This window comes from Trachypithecus francoisi, unplaced genomic scaffold (assembly GCF_009764315.1).
Source record: "Trachypithecus francoisi isolate TF-2019V2 unplaced genomic scaffold, Tfra_2.0 Lachesis_group13, whole genome shotgun sequence".
In the NCBI taxonomy this organism is placed as follows: domain Eukaryota; kingdom Metazoa; phylum Chordata; class Mammalia; order Primates; family Cercopithecidae; genus Trachypithecus; species Trachypithecus francoisi.
In genome coordinates, this window is record NW_022681458.1 from 82,293,391 (window position 1) to 82,318,281 (window position 24,891).

The 24,891-nt window shown below is 39.5% G+C and overlaps 1 protein-coding gene and 1 long non-coding RNA gene across 11 annotated transcripts in view; one reads left to right on the forward strand and one right to left on the reverse strand.

The window, feature by feature from the left end:
* Positions 1 to 24,891, forward strand: part of RBMS1 (RNA binding motif single stranded interacting protein 1) — a 215,636-nt gene that overhangs the window by 58,245 nt on the left and 132,500 nt on the right. For 3 of the 9 annotated variants that reach the window (XM_033231324.1, XM_033231325.1, XM_033231320.1), the window contains exon 1: positions 22,802 to 23,032. The exons of 5 other annotated variants lie outside the window; for them this stretch is intronic. Coding sequence is in view for 2 of the 4 variants with exons in the window: in XM_033231320.1 (XP_033087211.1) it covers positions 22,964 to 23,032 (69 nt within the window). In the remaining 2 variants the exon portion in view is untranslated. Of the gene's footprint in view, positions 1 to 22,604; positions 23,033 to 24,891 lie in introns of those variants that run through there. One more of the 9 variants, XM_033231319.1, reaches the window with a different exon arrangement.
* LOC117094958 lies at positions 1,453 to 19,890 on the reverse strand. Of its 2 annotated transcripts, XR_004441747.1 has the most exons (4): positions 18,637 to 19,890; positions 3,414 to 3,537; positions 3,146 to 3,289; positions 1,453 to 1,905 (listed from the first exon to the last, which is right to left on the reverse strand). It is a non-coding gene; the product is annotated as an uncharacterized LOC117094958 (long non-coding RNA). The 2 variants fall into 2 exon arrangements; XR_004441746.1 differs by lacking the exon at positions 3,146 to 3,289 and having other exon boundaries at positions 1,453 to 1,910.

Consider the following 24,891-nt stretch of genomic DNA (forward strand, 5'->3'; position numbering starts at 1 on the left):
TTGCTGGATTGGTTGCCTTGCAAGTGTAAGGAACTGAAAGTCTAGATTACCTGGTTTTTAGTGGTGAGGAAGAGAATAGTGCACGATGGTACTGGAGAAATAAGTATGAGTCAAATCTTGCAGAGATATGTGGGCCATGTGAAAGATTTGGTTCTTTAGCCTAAGATCACGAAACAGACTTTGGAAGCTATCAAGTAGAAGATGCTTAATCTGCAGTTATCTTAACAGCCTCCCAGTAGATTCCTGGCTTCCAGCCTCTGTAACTTACGTTTATACTTATTGTTCTCATTTGCATTGCGACTGCTGTGGGAAACGAGGAAGTAGCATATCTTCTACAGGTAATGAGAACCTTCTACAGGTAATGAGGAAGCAAGTGGGATGCTTGCTTCCTCAGAAAAGAATCTGGCTAGTAGGTTGATTCAGTCTGGATCCAAAGCTTCTAAAACTTGAATTTTATTCTGTCTTGAATGTGGACCATTTAGTTTATTTTGAAAATTCGATTTCTAGCAGGCTTTCAGAATAAACTAACAAATCCAAGAATGGCCTGGGTTACCTAGGCAATAGTCTAATAAAATAGTCTAATAAAATTAGACTATTGCCTAGGTAACCCAGGCCATTCTTGGATTCTGAGACCATTCCTCCTGCCACACACAGCTCCCCACAAGAACACTTAGCTATCAGCTGGAAAAATCCAATGTCTTTCTCTTGCTGGGACTGTTTTGTCCATATCAGTAATATACAGTCTCACAGGTAACCCTGGAGGAGGGAAAGGGGCATGGGGAACCAAAATGCAAAGGACCTGGTGCTAAGTGCCCCATCATTATTTTGTTCAACTGAAAGTCAAACAGATAGGAGAGTTGTAAAACTTGCCTACAATGAGAATAAGCAAGGAAAGAATTAAGGGTCATTTCACATTTAAAAATTCAGCTTATCAGTTGAAGCTGTCAGTGCTTTGTGCGTAGAACTTTCAAATAATTAACATTTCTCAAACATCAAAACACAGCTAGAGGTGTGCATAAATAAAGAGGCAGAGGTCCAAAAATATTATTTTTACTTTTTGAACTGGTAGGACTAATAGAAAAATAAATGAATATAATTGTTTAGATTAACCAGTTTTTATGGAAAAGAAGCGTGGGAGAGAGTAGTTTTTAACCAGTACTTGATTATTTGATAATCACTACTACATTAGATAAAAAGTAGAAAAATAGGCATATATAGCATTTACTTATGAGAAACATCTCTCTTAAACTGTATTTGTTTTTAAGCACTCCAAGATCTTGGCCAGGATATTTAACTTTTGACCTAGTTTCCCACTGCATGGTATGGCTATAGGAAATAGTGGATGTAAAAGGGCTTTCAACAAATATAGACCATCATACAAACATATTTACTAGTGTTATTGTTTCAATTATTTATTATGGAGTAACGAATTACCTCCAAGTTAAAACTTAAAATGACTTAAACTTAGAAATGGCTTAAAACTTTAAAATGACTTAAACGAAAAAGTGACTTAAAATTTTGCATTTTCCTGGGTTGGCTGGGATCAGCTGGGTGGCTCTTCTGCTCCATTTGACTTTGACTGGGTCACTCAGGCAGCTGCATGCAGTTGGGAGCTCAGCTGGGGACAGAATGTCCAAGATGGCCTCATTCACATGCCTCACAGTTGTCTGGCTGTTGGCTGGAGTGCCTCCATTCTCCTCTGTGTAGTTTCTCTTTCAGTACAGCCTCTCTTTCCATGTGGGTTCTAACTGGAAGGCAGACTAGCCCAGATTTCTTTACAGGGTGATTGGCTGAAAGCCTCTTCAGGCCCAGATCTGGAAGTCACTCAGCCATACTTCTGCATTCCTCTGGTCCAGTCGCACAGGGCCATTCCATAGTCAAGGGGAGGTGAAACAGGTTCCAGTCCTGGACTTTGGAGGAGAGAATCACATTGAGAAAGCACGTGCAGAGCGGGAGGGATTGTGGCAGGTATTTTTGGAACTGTCTACCACAGTTATTATTAAATACAGCTTGAAAGAGTAAAAGATTCCAATCCCAATGAATAAGAACGCTTATTCATTGTACTTCTTCCAGATATTAAAATTAAGAAGTTGCCTTTAATATATGTGTGCTGTACATAATAGCCATGGCATATATTCACCATAGCTATTCTAACTGAAGGAAAAGATATATCCCCTAAAACCCTAATTCTTGATTTAGTCTTATTGTTTGATTTTTTAAAAAGTATACTACAATCATAGTTTTTATTATTTCAGAAGTTAAATTCACTTTACATGTTTACTGATACAAAGGGAATTTTGAACTCCCTCTAGTGGCAAAAGATTTTCTTTTATTTTTTCAAAGAGCTTACTTAATAAGATGGCTGACATGTATAACACAACATAGTTTCAAAAATGACCTGTTCTTACCATCAGAAGATACCCACTTTCTCCTGTGTGAGTTATGGTGGGTCCTTTAATCTCTTATGAGAAATGTTAACCTTCCTAAGAAACATTGATCATATTACATGAAAAAAAAAAGGAAGAAAGGAGACTTCCTGTTAACTTTAAAGTGCAAAAACTGCTAACTGCTTCCTTGAGTCAAGGCCTTAAATAAAAAGTATTATATTTTGACAATTAAAATATCATTTTCCCTGACTAAAAAGTAAATTTTAAATTTTTGCCTGAAGAATTATTTTTTGAACAGACAAATGTATTTAATTGAAAAGATCTTTACATAGAGAGCAATGGGTAACTGTTTAAACGTGCAGCTTGGAAAACACTAATAACCAAACTGGCGAGGGGTGGGGTGATCATAGGGATTCCAAAGTGTTATGCTTTTTGTTAAGTTCAAATTTGGATTTTCATGGCCAATAGAGAAGGAACATAGTTATCACTATTACTGCATACAAAAGGAAGCACAATGTCAAAAGGTGGGAATAGAAAAACAGCTATTACAGACTTTGTAAACTAAGTTTTCTTATCCCCACCCCATTGCCAAACAAAATTAATAATACTAATTAACTTACTCTGTTATGGGTCCATCTATAGACAAATTTATTCTGGTTCTTTATATAGTAAAAGGACATTTATTTGATGCTAAAAGACATTCTTTAAAATGCTCTTTTCCCAACTGTTTATGGAAGCTGATCCAACCTATCGTGTACCGTCTAGTAGGTTGACACCCAGAACCTCTGTTCTCCTGCCTACAGTGGTAGGAAAATGGCCAGGGATGGTAAGAATCCATAGGGTTTTTTTTTAATTCCTCTTCTTCTTCTTCTTCTTCTTCTTAACACTCTGGAAAGTGGAACCTAGGATTATAAAAATAATTCCCAGATATTTTGTTTTTTTTGGGACTAAACTATGAAATAGTAAGATTTCACTACAATAATTAATCCAGCCAATAAAAAGTTAGACTTTGTTTCTTTCCAATACCTCTTTTTAGTTCAACATTTATAACTAAGTCTGTGTCTCTTGTGGTCTCGATTACATCCGGTGTTTTCAGCTGGCAGCATTTCCTCTGCTGAAGCCACCCCATGTTTTTTGCCAGGCTACATTTCTGTGAATATAAAGAGAGAATACCAAGTTGTATTAGACAGTGAAATTTAAGGAGAAATTGAGTATAACTTTGATTTTTGAAACAAAAACCAAGCCACTATATTTGTTATAAACAAACTGGTGATTAAAATATGTAGGCTCCAGAAGTACATTGAAAGTCTTACAGCTCTCTCCTAGCCATCCTGCAGGTTTTCTCTTGAATATTTATAAGAACCTAATTTAACTAACAAACAGAGACCAGAGATTCCCTTCCAGCTTTGCTTGCACAGATTTAAAATAATGAAAGTGAATTTGCATTTCTTAAAATGGTGTTTTCTTCCAGCTCTCATAGAAATGTTTTTGGAACAGTGATCTGTGCTAACAGCTGTATTCAATCTTGAGTAAAAGTCACTTCCTGAAGAGAATGAAATTCAACTTAACATTCGAACTTGCCTAGAACATAATCCTGTAGGGTGAGTGTACTATGTGATTATGAAACTGGACACAGGCACCCTGCTGAGATAATTTCTTATAAATAATACCCAACAGAAACCATTAATCAGTGTCAGTGTTTTTAACTGAAGAATTAATATTCTAAAAGTGTTCCTTACTCATACACGTAACTGTCTTAGTTTTCAACAGTTTTACTCTTTGGCATTTTAAAAATGTAATTCCCTTGTGGAATTAGATCTATATGAAATCTCTATCTCTGTGTATTAATATATACCATCAGATAGAAATAAATATAGATACAGATATATAAACATATATGTTTATATATTTAGGCTTTAAAAATTTTTTTAATTGTGTCATTCTTGATTTTCAGGTAAAATTTATTTTTGACTCAGTTCTCTTTACCTGTTCAGTCATTTATTTATTGCAGTGAGCTCAATTTAAATAAAATTTTGTTCCTGGCCTCATAAAATTAGTTGTAGATATATATATGGGAGGTACAGTTTTAGCTATTAATTATGGATTTTAAAATGTCTCTTAGTTATTATTGACCTCTACTTTCCTAAATATTGTACTTCTTTATTTTAAAGAAGGAAAATGTCATATTACAGTAACTTAGATATTGCTAAAACCTTAATGGAATCATCCCTTAGATGGAAAAGTGTTCACTCAATCATCCGTTTTCTTTATGGATCAATCTTTTGTCATCTAAACAGTGAATGTGGAATTTTCAGTCATAGGCTGTCAAATTGATATAAAGTCTAACACGTTAAGGCAGAATTAACAAACATACATAAAAATTCCAACCATCTCAATTTGCAGGAATCAAAGCTGTTTCTGGCCTTACTTTGGTAACAAAAAAGGAGCTAGGCTTTTTTCCATTCCTTGACCAAACCACTAAGTTGCCTTGAAGACCTTTGTTTATAATGTCTTCTTACATTCTTTTTCCCCTGACATGCTCCCCTCCCTCCAGCAGTGAGATACTAATTAAAGAGAGGCCACTGTGACCCTAGGTTGTTTAGAAGTCACCCGGAATGAGGTGGCGGCACAGATCTGGAGAGGAAGCGCTCATTCCTAAATATAACACAGTCCTTAAGACCATCTTGTCAAAAATCTATTGGCTTCTAATAGCAAACAAAGTACCTCCTTTGACTTAAAAGGTATACACTTGAAACTAAAATGGAATCTCTAAAACTTAGTTTAACAACATCTATATCCACTTTTATAAGAATTAGCAACAAACACAATTAACTCATATATGTCACATGATAGTTTCTTTCAGAGACATTGAAATATAAACATTAAAAACATTTTAAATTTGATAAAGAATAATCTAATTTGTATGTGTTTGTTGAGGGGGAGGGAGCACGCATCCTGCCATTCCATTTAAAAAATTAGAGACAGCTTAGATTGTGTATGAGAAGACCCCTTCCCTTTCCTTCCCTTCCCTTTCCTCCCCTCCCCCCTTCCCCCTCCCCTCCTCCTCCCCTCCCCTCCTTCTTCCCTTTCTTCTCCCTTCCTTCCTTCCTTCCTTCCTTCCTTCCTCCCTCCCTCCGTCCCTCCCTCTCCCTCCCTCCCTCCCTCCCTCCCTCCCTTCTCTCTTCTGTCTTTCTTTCTCCCTTTCTTTTGTTTGGACACCAGGCAACACTTTAATTGGGATGATACAATGAATGTGGTGCCTGCCAATCATGGAAGTGCAAGGACTGCAAATTTTTCTTAATATAAGCATTTTGAAAGAAATTGAAATAATTTAATAACTTGCCTTAAATGAGCAGGTGGTGCTGCCTGACATTAAATTATTTCCTTCTTAAGTGGACTTGCTATTGCTAAGTACTAACTTACAAGAAGCAGTTTCTTGCACAATTTTATTAGTATTTGTTTAGCAGGATACTTCTGGTTGCAAGCACAGTAATAGAGACCCATTACTGTTTGTGTTAAGTAATGAGGTGGAATTGTTCTAAGAATATAGAAGGGAATAAGAATCTCAATTATGAAACCCGATCTCAACAGAACCCGAGAAAGCAGCCTCCTAGGTGGGCCTATGGAGACCAGTTGGATGACAGTTTTCCATTCAAGGCACAAAATCAAGAGCAGGAGTTTTGAATTTTTCCTCTTGAGCTTCTGCCGTTTCTGCCACTTAGTTGTTCTTTGTTTAGCTGGGTTAGAGTCCGGCTGCTTTGCTTCTTACTGTCTACTATCATTCTACTCTCTGGGTCTCACTGTCCTGTGATTCACTTTCAAAGTGATGATTCCTCTGCCTCATTGCTTCTCCTTCCTCCCAGCATTGCTTACTCATGGCCCCGCAGCTACCTTATATATGGCCTCCTTCTCTATGCACAGTACCCAGCGGTTTTAGGCTCCCGCTAAACACTGACTGAATGAATAGATGAGGAACATTGTTAGGGAATTATAAAAAGTAAGCGTTTTGTGTTTTCTTTTAGTTAGCCTTTAAAGGAGCTAAGAAGATACCAGTTAATTAAAAGGCAGCTGGAAGACAAATGTGATTCTGAAAAATTTAACCTAGTCATCTCTCTTTAGGTTAAAAAGGATTCACTGTAATAGTAGTAATAAATTATTTATTTACAGAGACACTGAACAAGTGTATACAGTTAAACTTGAGAGTCTGGACTACCCTATAAAGAACAGTAGTGCTTTTAAATGCTCTAACTTCACACTGCCCCATTTAAGCAGCCACACTGGCAGGAATGGAGATGATAATTTAACTTCAGACTTCAAGAGGGGACGCAGTCATTTTTTATTGACCATATCCCATTTAGGAGTCAAAATTAAGGTCTAATAATGGTCTGAAGACTATTTTTTTTAATCCTTCAGATCTTAATCTTAATAATTTACCTGTGAATAGATGATCAATTCCTGATTATTTTTAAGGCAATCCTTTTTTTAAAAAAAGTTTGATTTTTAAATCTCTCACCTTCCTATTGCTGCTCATTTTTACCCCTATCTTTCAGTTGCCCAGGGTACAAAAATAAATACCAGGAAAGAGTTCTCAATTCTTCATCCCTTTGCTTCCTTTTTTTTTTTTAATATGAAAGGTTATAAACATTCTGTAAAATCTTTCCTAATTTCTGCTATTCATATAGTCATTTGTGAGTGAATAAACAGTAGACATAAGCAGACCCAAATATGTATTTTTTTTAAATCATATAAAGTTTTTAACTGAATGTTGGGTTGAAGAAGAACCCAAACAGCAGTTTAAAATTCAGTTGCTCAGCTTCCTGGTTATAGCATGAATATCCAGAAGTGGCCAGTTAACGGGGCTTCATTCCCTGGCACTTTGGAAATGACCAGCAGTCCCAAATGCATTTGAGAGCGTTTTCACTCATGAGAGAAAACGCACTTCTCAGATTCTAAAGGCTTTCTGAGTGAAAACCAGACAAAACAGACAATAAGGATGCTGATGAGTATGAGACGTCTTTCTTTTTTTCTTTTTCTTTTTTCCCCCAATCTCTCACCTCTGGCTGAAATTCTTAATTTTATGAAATGATACTTGGCCGGGTGTGGTGGCTCATGCCTATAATCCCAGCACTTTGGGAGGCTGAGATGGGTGGATCATTTGAGGTCAGGAGTTTGAGATCAGCCTGGCCAACATGGTGAAACCTGTCTCTGCTAAAAATACAAAAAGTAGCCAGGGCGTGGTGGTGGGCGCCTATAATCCCAGCTACTCGGGAGGCTGAGGCAGGAGAATCGCTTGAACCCAAGTGGTGGAGGTGACAGTGAGCCAAGATTGCGCCACTGCACTCCATCCTGGGTGACAGAGGGAGACTCTGTCTCAAAAAAAAGAAATGGCACTTTTTTTCTTGAACTTTCAAGTCAATAAATTTTAAATTACTTTTGTTTCTAGAGTTGCAACATTGTACAAGGCATTGAGGTAGACCAGTTGCTCTGGACGAGTTTGCCCTCCAGTGAAATGAGCGGATAGATAAAACCAAAGTACAAACAAACGGCCTTATTGGGTGGCACACCTGTTTCAGTGGTGACATCAGAGAGAGGAGTGCAGGCCAACCGGGGGACACAGGACCTCAAGGAAATTTGAACCAGGGGTCTAGATCCCAAGAGAAGAGCCAAGATTGGAGCTCTGGCTGTGGTATTCTTTCATTCACTGGTGATACTGATGTGTTAGTTGTGGGTGAGATCATAAGTGGAAAAGAACCTAGAGCAGGGCAAAAAAGAGGGTAAAGGAGGACCCCAATAGAGTAGACAACTTGGAATTACATGAAGGTGAGTGGCTGGCGCTATCACAAAACTACATCATGTTGTGTGGGGACAAGTGGGAGTCAGAAGCCAAGTTACAGTGGTCTGTATTTGCAATGGGCAATGAAGTGCAAACGTCCACTGATGGACAGTCTTTCAAGAACTCCAGCAGTGAAAGAGAGAAGGAATAAAGTAGCATAAGAAGCAAGGGAATCATTTCCCTCCCCGCCCACCTTTTTTTTTTTTTTTTGGAATAGAGAAGACTTGAGCAAGTCAGTTTACTGGAAAAATGCCATTGCATCTGCTGTTCACATTTTTAAAAGGAAAATATATTAATGTATTACTTTTATAGTAAAAAATGTATTAAGTTGCCAAGAAAAATTGAAAGAAAGAAAAGAAAAAGAAAAGCAAGCAATCAAACTGGTATAGAAGTTGGGCTGGGGAAAGTCAAGTGAGGGTATGTTATAGAGAAGTTCAGAACTCAAGGATGCAAATGGAAACCTAAATCTTGAACACAGAGAAGCTATCTAGCTAGGACAGAGAAGAATGCCAAGAAGAGATGCAAAGGTATAGATGTGTATTTGAGAGATAACTGAGGGAATTTCATGTAAATAATGAATGATCTCTACCATATCATTGTAGGGGTAGGATTAGGAATTTGAGAAAAAAACTAAAAGGTTTGGAATTCTGTTTGCGATGGGGTAGGGAGCCATTTGCAAATGAGTAAAATGGGTGCCATACAGCAGTAAAGGTATAACTAAAATTGAGTTTTGAGCATAGTATGATTTACCTGGGAGGTTGTGAGTAACTCAGGAGAGGAATAGAAAAATCTGGTGAAAAATGCTTATTTTAAAGACAGGATGAAAAGGCTATGAATACCAGGCACTAGAAATAACAAACTTGAGTTCGCTGACTGGGAGTTTAGGTTTGTTAAGTAAATTAAATGTGGTGGCGCGGGGGCAGTTGTTGGGGGTGGGTGCTGGTGGTGATGGTGACCTCACAGAGCAGAGGATGCGAGAATAAAGAGAATGAGGGAGAAACTTACATTTCCACATCTGAAAATGAGAATAATAATGTGGTGTGGGGATTGATGGAATAATGGCTGTAAAATACTTAAAACAATGTCTGGCACAATTAAAATGTCTAATGCTTTAATTTTTGTGAACAAGAGTACAGACTGGATGGAAGAATTGGAATTACAGAACTTGATGATACACAGTGATGTCAGTCAATGAAAGAAAGTGGATGTGTAGATTTTCTTGAAGTGGAACTGTCGGGCTTACTCACAGCCTCCTAAACTCAAGGCTTAGGTTTAGATGAAATGACATCACCCAGGAAGAGTGCTTAGTTATATGCTACATTTATCTGAAAAAGGTGGGCATTAGAAGAAGGTAAATAAATGATAATAAATGTCTTTGTCATTTAACAAACTGAAGTGTCTGCTTTGTTTCCTGCAAAAACTCTGTGAGGAAGATATTGTTGTCTTTTTGCTTTTTACAAATGAACAGTAGAGTTAGGTGAAGGTGGCTAACAGATAGTAGCACTGTCTTTTGGACACAGTAGTTCTTCTTGAAAGCCCATTCCTTGTCCACTACTCAATACTATAAATGACAGCAGACAGAATGAGTTAGAGTGAATCTCAAAGGCTGTCCTGCTTTACCTTGAAGAGGAAAAGGAAGAGACAGGTGCCTCTTGGTGTGGGGAAGATGGAACGGTCAACCACTGGAGTTTCAACAGAAGTGGTGCCATCCGGGGAAAGTAATTCTTGATTGCTTTAGTCATTCTAAAATACATCGTGGTACCATCTTGGGTTTTAATAAATAAATGCTCACCCGAGATAACAGTGAATCATTTCCAAACCTTCTTAGCTCAAGAGGCTATAATTTTTATGTATCTGACAGCAAAACTTTTTTTATAGCAGAGAAAGTTGTAGGGGGTACTGAGGTTAATGCTTATCTTTTCTGTGTTCCTGTGACCATGTTCTGGTTCATTCTTTGTAATAATAATTTTCAGTAAAGTTGGGAGCACGTGTCCTCATAATTTCTGGCTCAGAATCATGTAGAAGTGAGCCATGGTGACTGAGGGGAATATATCATAATCCTCAGGTGAGCTGGACTAGAAAGGAGGCCGAGAACTACTCATTGACAGTGAAGCCAGGTCAATGGGTACTTGCTGACTCTGGCAGGCTGCATTTCAATAGAGTACATATGGGGAGTACATGGTAAATCTTGGCCGTGATTATATCTTCGATGGAGGAGTTTATAATGTAAAGACACTGAGTTGGCCTAATTTAGGCATTTAATACCGTCCTTAGAAAATGTAGCAAGAGGTCTTGGAAAATAGATGAGAGTAGGAAAAACTCAGAGGGGGTAGACCATAAGCCATGATTTCAACAGAGTAAACGGAGGGATGAGTGTGGTTTGGCTGATGGAAAAACAGAGGCTGTTTCCTGGCAAAGTTCGGAGCCAGAGAAGAGTGAGTTCATGGGCAGCCAAGACACAAATAGTAGCTGGAAATAGAGGTAAAGGGACAAGGGAGTTAGAAAGTGGAGAGCTTTACAAGTGCTGTTCAGAAATTTGCATTTGATGTGGGAGTTTTAGGAAGTAGAGTGATACAGCCAAAGAGGCCAGAAAAAAATTATTTTGGAAACAGGCTACACAACAACTTGGAGTAAATAAGGACCAGTCAGAGGGAAAAACAGACGAGTTCCAGCAGTTCAAGCTCGAGAAAACTCCATAAAAGATATGGAGAAAGAGAAGAGAGTCAGTTTGAATCACAGCTAAGCTGCTAATTTAAAAATCATGTATTTTCATTGTCAAGTGTAGAAATTAGCAGCCTCCTGTCTGTTTCATCACTCAGATTTGCAGCATTTCTCAGTGGGTTTACTATAACCTTCGTTCTACCCAGACTGTAGTCTCATATTTCAACTTTTTAAATGTTTGTGTTTCCCCATTTCCTTTTTTAGGAGAGATTCATGAGAAAAAGGTAAAATGGGCAGATAAAGTAGTTATTTAAACGAAAACTTATAACTGGCTATATAGTCACTTCCTAGGTGCTGTGGCACCAAGAACCAGTTTACCTTGGTTGTCTGAGATCCTCTGAATCAACCTCACAAGTCTTTTAGTACACTGACATCCACTAAAAATACTTGAATTGCAGACATTTTCAAACACACAATAAGGTGGAGAGAAAAACTTCAGCAATTATCAGCACTTTGTCCATTCTTATTTACTGATATAACCTTTTAAATGTTAAATGATAAAATGAAACAAATGATATGATTTTGAACTACAAGAGTTTATGCACCTAGGAGTAGACATGGGACTAAAACAAATTAATTTTTTTAAAGCGTTTATACACCTACTTTAAAAATCTGTCAGTCACTAAAAACTTAAATTATGATTCATTTTTAAAATAAAGGGCCAGACGGGCATAGAAAGAGGGGAAAACAGTTCCTATAGTGATTTGCAATATTTTTTAGCTTGATATATTTAATAATGTTCATAGCAAATAGCTTAAGTGAATTCTAAGACTTCTTAAAAGAATTCCCCCAAAATAGAATATATTTTCAAATCAATCAAGAAATTACAAATTACAGAACTTAACATGATATTCTTTAATATAGAGGAAGTTTGGCTAGTAAATTAGAATGTAAAATTTATCACCGAATTAACCATGGTTAATTATCTCACCCAAGATAACAGTGAATCATTTCCAAACCTACTTAAGTATTTCTTAAGTATTTCAAAGTCATAAGCTTGTTTTAACTTTATAGAATAATAACATCTGTTTGAATAGGACTTGCATACATTTTTAATATATTGCTTATTCATTCATTCCAACATTCATGAACCAATATTCAAACACTTAATATGTGCCAAGCGCTGTGTTAGAGGCTTGGGTATATCAGTAGTTTGGTATGTTAATAATTCTTATTAGATGACTTTCAAGGTGAGATCAGTTATAATTTTATTTTATAACAAGGGGAACATTACAGATAAATGAAATTAATAGATAATCCCCAAGCCGCAGGTTAATCAACCTGTAGTCAATACATAAATTGGCCAATTTGTTTCAGTTTATCATGTTGATTTTATCATCACACCAGCAATTAAGTGACTAAAAGGAATGCTGCATATGGAAGAAGAAGAAATGCAAGGAACTAGTCAGTTCCTGAACAGATATGAAGTATCAGATCCTAATAGTTGTTGTTCCAAATGTGAATCATTTACATCTTTTCCTATAACTGGGTCACCTTAACTGTTAAGTTATTGCTTTTGATTCACTTTGTAATTTCATATTAATTTTAAGGACTGTGATAATCATTTCAGATATATGTCTTTTTATCTGATTTACCTGATCTATGTAAAAATTACTTTTCCAATCTGAAGCCCCAGGAAGATTGAGAACTGGCACTCCAGGTACTGTAAAAGGGTGGAAATTTGTGAGGCTCGTCGGTTGGAATTGATGCCGTGTGCCAGAACAGTACTGATGACTGATCTTTGGAGTGTATGTGTGTGTGTGTGTATGCACGCATTTGACTAAAACTCGCCAAAGAAGTAACAGTCCAGGATTCATGTTCTCAAGTTATGTTTGCAACTGACAGTTTAAAGCAGTAACAGCAAGAAGTGCACAGTGGTGAAATCTGATAAATATAGATTTAGGTTCATCTCCCTTTCATCTTTCTTTCTTATTATATAAATGCACTGTACATGTAAAAACACTTTAAGTAGAATGACGTGATTGTGGAGAGAGAGCTGAGGAGGGAAGCAGACAGCTCAGCTTGTTCCTTTGTGATGGATGTCTTTGTGAGATTAGGGTAAAGTTTCTCATTCTGATGCGTGCAGACTGTGCCCACTACTTGTAAGACGCACTGTCAGATCTCCTTGAAAAAACTGAGCATATGAGTCATTTACTTGTAAAAACTTATTAGGTCTGTGTTCTTCTTAGGAAGGTTAAAAATGAGTATTTGACAAATATATTTCTAAAGCCAAGGTTATGAATAAAAAGAACATGGATGTGCATTTGCATGCTGTGTATTCATGTTTTTGTATGCCATACTTTATAGATTCTAAGACTCCTACCTTTTTTACATTTCAACATCTCTGCAGTTGAAATGCAGTAAGTTATGGTGTCTTTTAATTACTGTAGTCCACTTTTTTCAAATGTCAATTAACATCTCAGTAATTTTCAGGCAGCTCACATCAGTGGCATCTTAGATTGCATGACATACAGTTTATATCTGAATATTTGTAGGACACTGATTGCAGAGACATGACTGTGATACTTCTCTTTTACCCAAAAAATAAAGTGAGAAGATTTATTCTGACAATTAATGGTTGAAGTCAAGAGAAACTATTTGATCATAGAATCTCATTTCTTGAATAAGTAAATCACATACAGTTGCAAAATGCAACATTTATTTACAGTCTCTATGATCTTGAGTAATCTAAAGATTAGGATGCAAATTCACTATGTAGTTTATAAAGCATCTTCTTTCTTATTTGATCACTACATCACTACATTTTTTACATTCAACTCTTTTTAACTCAGATATTCATGGTTTTGAAGAGAAGATGAAAAATATTTCTGTGCTCTGCGTGTGTGTGTATGTGTGTGCGCACGCACGCATGCAAGAAAACTTTTACCTTATCCATTCATGCCTGCAACAAAACATACTATGTGCAGGACAGTAGGTTAAGTTAAATCGTTAGAGATTTACAGACTGTCTAAGCAATCTTACAAGATTCTTAAAGCTCAAGAAAAGATAACTTAGCTCGCACTTTTATAAGTTGACCAGTACAGAATACAGAGAAAAAGCACTATACAATCTATAGAAGACACCGATTCTAGTCCTGTGGTAGACCTATGATGGATGGTTTCAGATTTCAAGGCTGTTTAACAAAGTTTTCTAGTAGATATAGCTGAATATGAATAGATGGAATGAATTTATTATTGGCCAAGGTGTCCAGGGAGAGACAGTAGCATTCATTCAATTGCTGAAAGATTTATTGAATGATTACTGTATAGCAATTACAAGGACTGGCCCTTAATAATTCTTTCCACCTCTGAAATTCTATATTTCTAGGGCTTCATGTCAGAGGGCAAGTTGCCTGACTGACCTGACCTGTTCAAAAAAAGGTGGGCAGTGGTGGCGGGGCAGGGGCAGGTGGTAATAGTACCTGCCCTGCCTCCTTCCCCTAGACTTTAATGAGATAATGCATAATGAAGCATTTTATAAATTGTAACATTTTTATGAATTCATTATGTCTATACATGTGAAAAATGTAAATAGCCCCGAAAAATGTAAATGTCTTCAGAAGTTATCTGCTTATTCTGGCACTTTCTCAAGTTTAAAAGGGTCTAACCAGATTTTAACACTTAATAATAATGCCTTGTTTGAAACATTGTATTTGCCACTAGATCAGACATTAGATTGGGAGGTGAAGGAAGGGTGGTTCTGGGAGTATCTAATATGTTGTCAGCGTTCTGGGAGTGTTCTTTACAGTTTGGAATTAGGAATCGCTGATGTCATGATCAGTCACATTGTCATGGCAACATCGGAATTTCCTCATTTGCCTTCTCTTCGCTTGGGGAGTATCAATTTGCCACAGGTCTGTCATCAGTTCACCCCATGTGTTAAACATACTAGATAACCCAGAACTAGTCATTCTTAAAGACACTCGGGGTGAGGAATTTTTATAAGCTCTTTAAATATCCTGTTTCAGTACTCTTAACTATATATCCTGATGTTGGAAACTTTGCCTTCATACATATTCAACTGAGTAGAAATTCATTTGTAATTCTATATCTTCTTGTCTGAACCTTTATAATTCAGTGGAGAATGAAAGGCTTTTCAACATTCTCATTTACATAAAGGACGTCATTAATTATTCTAGCACCCTCCTCTTCAAGTGAAATAGACCTAATTTAATGGTAATTTTAGCAACTGAAGAGAAAGGAAACTTACTGTTTCTTTCCTTCTGTGTTTTGAATGGTTTAAAACCTTACTTGTGCTATCCATCCTAGGTTTTGGATAGACATTGGTTATGCACCCTCTCCCTACAGATAATTAGGAATTTCTTATTAAATAACCTTTTGCCATTCTTAGCTTACATGAAGGTTTTGTTTTCCCTGATACAGTTTGCTGTTAAAGTTAGATTTTTACTCATGTGAAGGACATGGTCATTCCAGGTTCAAATTAATTTTGTTTCCCATGATATAAATATTTTGGCTCCAGTTTTCCACAATTTTTTTTTTTTTTTTTTTTTAAATTTCCTAAGTACTTTCTATCTCTTCCCAGGTCCTATAGCAAGAGGTGGATGTGATTAGAAATTTTCCCAGCACACTGTTCCCTCCTTCCTCACCTCATCTCTTGTCTTTTACCCCACAGTTTGCTAACATACATAGGTTATTATGTTACTTCCATCTTTTTGGAGTCAGAGAGACCCCAGATCAAACTCCAGCTCTACTACTGTAATTTCAGAGATTACCTAGTAATATCTTTCTAGGTAAATTTATGAGTTTTACTAGTTATAATTTATGAGTTTTGCTATAATTCATGGAAAATTCATTGAATTATCTCGAAATATTCTGAAAATAAGCACTTACATTTTTATAGGCTTACAATAGGCATGGAGAATAACAGCTCCATACCAGATTTTCACAATCAGAGTATAGAAAATTGAGACATTGTCCAGTCAATTTAGGAAAACAGCCATTCACAATATATAAAAAATGGACCTTCTTTTTGTCTTGGTACCCCAAGCAGTTTACTTATTTTGTTATGGAATTTGATCTATAGCTACAAATTCACTGTTGTTTAAACCAAAGCAAAGTCTTGAATTTTTAATTTAAATAGCCTTTATTCAGATGTTGTATTTTTGAAAAGGATATGACTCCATGTACCTGTTTTTACAGATTTTTTTTTTTTTTTTTTGTTTAGACAGGGTCTTGTTCTATCTCCCAGGCTGGAGTGCAGTGGTGCGATCTTGGCTCACTGCAGCCTCAACCTCCCAGGTTAGTTGGGCTAGCTAACTAAATCACTTTTTTTAATATAAAAACTTAAGGACAGAAACTAATAGATAACCCTTATACCAAAAATTGCTGTCAGCTTTGAATTTTTATTAACTATCATGCAAGAGTAGAGCAATAACTATTTTATGAACAGATTAGATCCCAAAATGTTTGTAAGTTATTTGTTTCAAATTTGGAGGATGTTTCTTCATAGATGTTGTAAATGGTGATTAGGATTTTAGTTGACTTAAAATAAGCATCTATGAATCTCATAACATAGCTAATATCTCATATGGTCTCTCACCCTTTTTTGAGGGAAAATAAAACTTGGTTCCAGTTCAGGATTCTGCAAATAACTTTCACCTAACCACTATCTCAGCTATCCTACAATATCCCAGAAGATAAATTTTTCTGCTTCTCTCCTAACTCTGTCCCACCAATGATTCCAGAAAAAAAAAAAAAAAAAAAAAAAGGTTTAAAGAGAAGAGTTGCACCTTAGCAACCATCAGTGAAATGAGATTTAGATGCTAGGTTGGGGCTGAATATATACCTGTACTATTCACAATATATTCAAATATTGGAAAGTTTGCATTTATATTCAGTGGAATGGAAATTCGATGTAAATCCATATGCTTTTACAACTGAGCAAATGGAGGCTCCTAGAAGGGGTAAGTGCCTTGCCCGATGTCACACAGATGGTAAATGGTGAACCAAGATTCAGGGTCAGGTGCTCTGATGCCCAAGCTGTGGCTCTTTATACCATGTAAGTTTTTCTCTGTGGCGTTTGGACTTGACCCATAGCTAATGGTAATAATAACCATTATTAATATTATTGGAGACAGGGGACTCTGGAGTCAAAGAGACCCAAGATCAAACCCCAACTCTACTATGTATTGGATCTGTGACCTTGGGCAAGTTACTCAGTTTTCTCTTTGGTAAAATGGGATAGTCATTCTTCTGTCCTGGGGTGTGTATGCAATGTGCTTAGAAAGTGCCTGGAATATAGTAGTTACTCAATAAATGACAGCTATGTTTATATTGTTCTCTATACCTTCTAGGATTATAGCTATAGTTTTATTTTATTACAGTGGTTTCAGCTTTATACACATGTACTTTTATACATGTCTAGGGAGCTTTTAAGTCTGGAGTAAGAATTGCAGATTTTTTAAAAAGCAAAATAGTAAATAATAGAAAATGTTGCTGCTACTTTAGAAATAGGGTACTTTATCAACTCTATTTTGTACCAGGAAAGAACAGAAATTTGAAGAATCTGCTGACCCCATACTTTTTCTTTCTTTTTTTTTTCTTCTGTTTTGCTGGGAACCAGAGGCTCTGTGAGCTCTTATACATAGACTCTCAAATGTAAATAGTTTTTTTGGTGTGAACTGCGTATACTAACCTATACTATGTGGCTATATTTTATGCATTAAAGGTTGCAGTCTGATATAGTGTTGAATGAATTTTTCCTCTTAATTCCTTTCACCATTCAATTTAACCCAAATAAAAATGGGTGCTTGAAATGGTTCAGCAGCAATAGAGGGATAGAACCTGCTGTAGGTCAGTTCTTTTCTTGATAGAGGTCTTCTATTCTTATCTCACTGGACATCTTCTCTGCCCCCATTTTTTTTCCCCTTCTTTCAAAGCTTAGCTTCGCCACCATACTTTCTTTGTAGTAATTTCATTCAAAGCTTACTCTTTTATGTGGGGCTCAGTAATATGTGTATTAGGGTGTCGGGTCCCCTAGGGACTCCTCACCTGCCCCTTTTAGGAAGTTCATCAATTAGCAATGATTTCAGCAGTGATTACCCCAAGTCTGCATTCTCTCTCATGCCAGCCTTCTATCTGTAGTTCTGTTTTTCTGATCATCTGCACGAAGCTTCTTTCTGAGTATCCTTCAAACAAAACATTTATACAGTTGAGCTTCCCACGCCCATGTTATATTCTGTATTGATCTCTCCCTGCTGTGGACTCCCATAGCACACGATTGTCTAGAACACTTGCCTGGCACTTATCACTTAATGCCTTGCATTATTAGTGTACAGCAAGCAATTCGGGTGCTCTATGGTTTACAAGTACTCACCCAGGAATTGAAGCATTATCTATAAGGCTTTTTTTTGAGATGGAGCATTACAGAGTTTTAGAGAGCACAAGACTTAGTAAATCTTTTAACCCTAGCCAGGTCTAGATTTTAACCCTAGTTTGCTACTTGCTTACTAGCTTTGTGGATAGGTCATCCAGCCTTAACTTTCTTTCTTTCATCGTACATTGAGGCTTATAACCCTTCCAACCTCAAAGGTTGTTGTAAAAGTTAAATGAGATGTGTAAAGTTTGAAAATGAAAATTTCATTTTAAAATTGTTGCTTTGGGACAAATGTGATTCAAATTTAATTCTCAAATTTCAGGTAGATGAGCTCTTTTAAGTGGCAGAAAGCATTATTACCTATGTGTGTCATCTCCTATTTCAGATTGCAGGCTTCTGCATGTACTGGTGGCTCCATCCTTATTATCCTAGTTGGAATATACCTCCTGGCTTATGAGAATGATCTCTGATACTGCTCACAGTCTTCCTATTCATTCAAAAATGGCTCTTCTCCAACACATAACTTCTTTGAAGGAAACTGGACAAAAACAGATGAAGAAAAACTTCAGTGCACCTAGGTTCTTGAAACAGACCTTTTTCTAGACTTTTGTTTTCCTTTTAAAGTTAAATCTGCAGCATACAGAACCTTAGAAAGCATATTCATTCAGCCATTTAACAGTTTTTTTAAAAAATGACCTCCCCTTGCCTAAATTTGCTTGTCATTAATTCTTGCTTTACCCTTGCTCCTGTTCTTTGATGTTCAGCATCAGTTATTTGCACAGTGCAACCATTTAAATCTACACACCACCATGATAAAACCTGGAAAAACAATAACAACAACTGCCATTTATTGAGTTTGACACTTTTGTCCATGTACTGAACTTAAGACAATTTTGTGAGGAGTCTGGCACTCAGAGAAGTTAGCAAACTTGCCCAGAGCACAAGTGGGAAGCTGAAATATGGACCCAGATCTGCTTGGATCTGCTTTAATTCTGTTCCTTGGATTGCAAAGTCCAGATTCCTTTAAGCTCTCTGAAGAAGGAAGGGTGTTTTAAGTACACAAGTGGAGGGGCTGTTGTAAGTCTTAAGAGCCAAAGCAGCTCTAGGGACTGCAGCCCCCTCCATCATTTCACGGCCAAGTGCTCACCCACTCCTGGCATGCTATACTCTCTGGCCGCTGCCAGTAAGCTTCCTGTTTACTCATAGTTTCTGCTTCCTCATAACCTTGGCTTGCATATGGTTTTGGCTTGTTGTGGCCTCAGCTCTACCCCTGGCACTCTTGCAGTTTCTGCCCCCTTAGTAACTGGTTCAGCCACTGGAGTTTTCTGAATCAAATCCCCAAGGGTGAGAATTGGATTGGTCCTGCTCATTTTTTTAGTCCCAGCCCGGTCATAGGTCACAGGCCTGTCGGTTGCCCTTGGATCAGATTCCCACAGCTTCTTTACCTACCAGCTGAGTGAGGTGAGGGAGGAAGACATAGGACAGCCCAGGCAGCAAAGTCTGTTTCCCTTGAAAGAGGATGAGCATCAGCCAGGTGCAGTGGCTCAGGCCTGTAATCCCAGCACTTTGGGAGGCCGAGGTGGGAGGCAGATCACGAGGTCAAGAGATGGAGACCATCCTGGCCAACATGGTAAAACGTTGTCTCTACTAAAAATACAAAAATTAGCCAGGTGTGGTGGCGCATGCCTGTAGGCCCAGCTACTCAGGAGGCTGAGGCAGGAGAATCACTTGAACTCGAGAGGCAGAGGTTGCAGTGAGCCAAGATTGCACCACTGCACTCTAGCCTGGTGACTGAGTGAGACTTCATCTCAAAAAAAAAGAGGATGAACATCTCTAGGACAGGTTCTTCCAAAGCCCTGTTTTTACCATGATAACTTAGGTCTCTCTGGACTGTTTTCTTACTTTCTCTGTGTTAGAACATATTTGTTTCAAAGGCTAAGAAACGTTTTCAGATGAACCTCACTGGGATCTGTCCCTGTAATCACTCCTACAACAAAGCACTTATGAATAATCAATAATTGAGTGTGTATGTTATATACAGGGTCTCATAGTTAGGTTTTTTTCCTTACGTTGCATTCTTTGTGTTTGAGTGACTTCATTACATTTTATATTTTGTTGAGGGTAGACTATCTTATCTCTTTGTAATGCTTTACTTGTTTAAGAACACAGCACCTACTTAAGTTTGGAACTTTTGAACCCTAGTGGGCATTGTTTTTTTAAACATATATGCCTTATATTCTGTCCTTTTATGTCATTCACCATTACAGAACATACATTTTGTTGGCTTTTAGATATCCTTCTCTAGCCTTAGAGTCTTTTTAATATTCTTTTAGTATTCTTAGTATATCTTAGTATTTAGTATTAGAATTCTTTTAGTTTTCTACTTTAAATTTCATCATCACTTAAAAACTTTTCTTATCCCCATAAAACTATTGCAGAGTGTATCCAATCAAATTCTAGCATTCTGGATTGCATAGCGTCCAAAATATCATGACCTTAGAGTACAGCCATAGAAAAATTAATCGGTGCTGTTCTTTTGTGGTTTACATTGTGGTTTCCTAAGAGACCACTCTTGACAACCGAGGTCGTACAGGGAATTTTTTCCACAGATGCACAGATGACAGGTCTGAGCTCCTGGGGTGTTGAGCAGTAAGTTCTCAGAGAAAGGCACCTGTGACTTGAACATTCTGATGAGCGTCTTCTATTTTATACTCGTGCTTGATAACTTGCAGTAAAGGGTCGTAGTGAGAGGAGACAGCAAAAGGGCAGTCAAAACAGTTTTCTAGCAGAAAATAGTTCCAGCAGATACACCAACTTTCAATGAATGCTCATTATACTGTGTTTGATATTTAATCACTTTAAAGGACAGATTTTTACGTGAATTTTGCCTGGCAAGTTCTTACTCGTCCATTGTGCACCTAGCACGGTGCCCGGAATAAGTTACTTTGCTTTTTTTTTTTAATGAAAAGAATTCGGAATTACATGTGTGTTTTATACGGTTATTTTTAATAGGTGAGGCTTTCCAGTTATCTGGCTGCGGAATGTTGGAAGAGCCTGAGTATGGAAGGGATTCACTAAGTCACCAGCAGGATATCTAGGATGAATATTTTTTCCAGTTCCTCCCAGCTAGAAAAGCCTTTGAATGGCCACAGCTTTGCCAGAAGACTTCATTTCCACCGGGGACACTTTTCCTTAGGGAAGCCAGAAGGCATACGCCTTCACTTTTTAGACAAGTTAGGATTTTTCGTAATCATGGCAGGTGAGCCTTTCCAGGAAGGTATTAAGAGACCAGAAACCAAGGAAGAACTCTGTAATATTTACTGCGGCGATAGTATTCTGTAAAAGTCACCGTGGAATAGGCCAATTTGAAGGATGGCAAGCCCGTCCCAGTGGCTTATCCAGAGACCGCAGGCTCTACCAGTCCGGGCTGCCGTGGAGGCCTTCTGCACTGCACAGGTTCGGGGCTTCATACGTCCACGGAAAGGTCGTCGAGAAAAGGGACAGCTTGAGCAGCCTTAGATCATTTACATCGGGAAACAAAGAGAAGTCCCTCCTCCCTTTGTCTCTTTTTTTGCCGAGTTTCTGTGTCCTTCGAAGAGAACACATTTGTGTCGCATCTAATAATTAACATAAGGAAGGATTACACTGTTCCAGTTTTCAGGGAGAAAGGTTTACCAAACCGATGCCCTTAAATGATTTTCGTTCCTTGATATCATCTTGAAGGAAAGCTGGTAAACTCTGGCTTAGGAATATAACAAAACTTTACCGATCGTATTTGGGTGAGGGGCTGGGGAGTGGAGAACTGTTTCCTCTGCTAAAATTTTAGCGTGTGAATCGGGGGATGGAGATGTGCAGAGGTTTGACGGGAGGGTCGTGTGTTCGTTGAAGTAGGGGTGATTGTCCGCACCTTTTCTTGAAGAGTGGCGAGGGGGGCCTAGTTTGAAGGTGAAAAAGACAGGGAAGACCCAGGTGCCAGAGTTTAAGCGACGCCCTTAAAAGGGGCTTTGAGCCGGGGTGCAAAGCTGCCGCTGGTGCTTAGGAAAGAACCGAGGGGGAAAAAGAACAGAGAAGGGGGTTGGCTACTCCGAGGAATGTGCGGCATGCGGGGAGCCAGACCCAACCATTGCACCAGAGCGGGGGCGCCGGCGGCTCCCCGGGCCGCCCGGCCCCGGCTCCGGCCCCGAGCCTGGGAGGGAGAGCACGGGGGCCGGGCGGGCGGTGGGGCGGCAGGCGCCGCGCCCAGCGGGCGGGCGGGGAGGCGCGGGTGGGCCTGGGCGCGGCGCGAGGCGGTGCGCGGCCGCCTCCCCGCCCCCGGCCGGCGCGCTCTCAGGGCGGTGGTTGAGGCCGCGGTAGGTGGGGACGCGGCGGCGCTGCTCCTCCGCTGCCGCCGGGAGAGTCGGCGACGCCGCCAGCTCCGCGCGCGAACACCCGTCCATGGCACGCAGGGCGGCGGCTGCTCCAGCTGCTCGAGACTCGCCCGCCGCCGCGCCGCACTTTTAGGCGAGTGCGGAGGTCGAGGGCGGAGGGGAAGTCTGCGCGGAGCTGCAGCCCCCGCCGGCCGCCGCCGCGCGGCGAGAGGGAGTTCCCAGAGCTGCCGCGGCCCCGGGCCCGGCCGGCCCCCTCCTTGCGCCCTCCCCCTCGCGGCGAGGCTGCCCCGCGCCGGCGCCCGCACCCGCCGCCCGCAGCGATGATCTTCCCCAGCAGCAGTGGCAACCCCGGGGGCAGCAGCAACTGCAGGACGCCCTATCGCAAGCAGGTGAGGCGGCGGCCGGGATGCCGCGCCGAGGCCGGCGAGCCCCGCGTTACAAAGGCGGCCGCGCCCGGGGGCTCCTCGCCTCCTCGGAGGGACCGGCTGGGCGGTGACCTTGTTTCCCAGGAAGGCAGCCCGCGGGGACGGCTCGGCCGGCAACCTGAACAGGGGAGATGTCCGCTCCCCCGCCGCCGCCCGGGCCGGGCAGGTTGGGAAGCGGAGGAAGGGGCAGGGGCGGAGAGGGCAGAAGCGCGCCGGCCCAGGGGCTTCACCCAGCTCTGCAACAAGTTTGGGTTTTTCCCGAAACCTTTGTGTGTAGCGGAGTACGGTAATAAGTCGTCTTGCTGGTGTGCAGTCTTCGCTTGGAACCTCAGAGAACCTGTCTGATTCGTAGGAAACCCGGAAGACGTGTGTGTGTGTGTGTGTGTGTGTGTGTGTCTGTGTCTGTCTGTGTGTGTCTGTGTGTTTGTTCGCGCGCGCCCCCCTCATTTAAAGAAAAAAAAAAAAGAAAGAAACAGGAACTTCTACTGTCACTTTCTCAAGGTTTTCAGTAGCACAGGGAAATCCTGTGACATCCTAGTTGCAGAAGATACTTGGATATGCCTGAGTCATACACATGCTCTTTCCTATTTTAATACCGTTTCATACATTTTTTAACAGATTGAACTCCAAAGCCACTTCAGTGGTTAGATCACAATCCCCTGCCGGGAAAAGGAATGGAGCTGGGAGCTTATAGTTGAGGCCTTTTGTTTTGTTTTTCATCTTTGTTTTTAAAAGAAGGTTACTGAAGCCATGTTGTGATACATCTCACAGAGCCTTTCAGCAGCAGCAATAACAAAACCTAGCTTTAAATTATCTAAAAAATGTGCAGGTCTGTTTAGAAAAGGTTAAACTGATTTAGAGGTCAGTGGCAAGATGCTTGTTGAGAAAACAAAAACAGGATTGCAGATATTTTTCCTGCATAATAAATCTCTTGTCTACATCCTTAGCCACTGAGACAAATCAATTAAGTTATTATCCCAGTAAGGATACAAGCGAACTGTAGCCTTCCATGCAGACCGTGGCTCTCTTAAGATCACGACCGATGACAGTAATGCCTGGTGGCTTCCCTTTAAGTGTTTACAGGATTATTGATTATGTTGAGGTCTTGTTGTCAGAGTCATTCTTTTTGTGTGTGTGTGTGTCCTAGCATAAGTATATTTGCAAGTATTTTGGCAGTGTCAAAAAGAAATGTTTTCTGCTTTCTGGTCTTTGGTTCTTTTCTATGTTAACTTTCCTTTCAAGAGGCAGTACACACACCGTGGTCTGTGTGCCCTTGATGTGGAAGTCCATGGAACTTTTACCTGGGTTAAGAAGTTCTTTCCTTTAATTAATTAAATAAATAAAATCTGCATTTGTGACTCCGCTGAAGGATGTGCTAAGATAGTCAAGATTCCGAAGCAGGCATCTCGAAGTCATTTCATGTGGCTTCATTTAAAAGAAATGCTCTCAGATCCAGTACACTTACATCAACATCATGAATGCGACCAATTTACAATAAACATTCCCCTTGCAACCCCTCCTCCCCCACCCACCTCACTCTACCTGAAAAGATGGCTAATTATGTTAGGGCCTTGTGTATTCATTTATTTGTTGTCAAAACCCGGCGGGGTGTTAGCTCTGAAATGGGGAAATGGCTCTGAGGGCGAGGCCTTTGGCTGTGAGGGGCTGGAGGTTTTGTGTGTGAAGGAGGGTAGCCTGCTGGTCTGGAGCACGCTGATAAGATGCTCTTCTTTTCACAGGGCTCTCCTTAGATTCAAAGACTAAAAGGGCTGACTGAATCAGAAAAACAAACAGACTTTCTTTTTTTCTATAGGCAAAGAAAG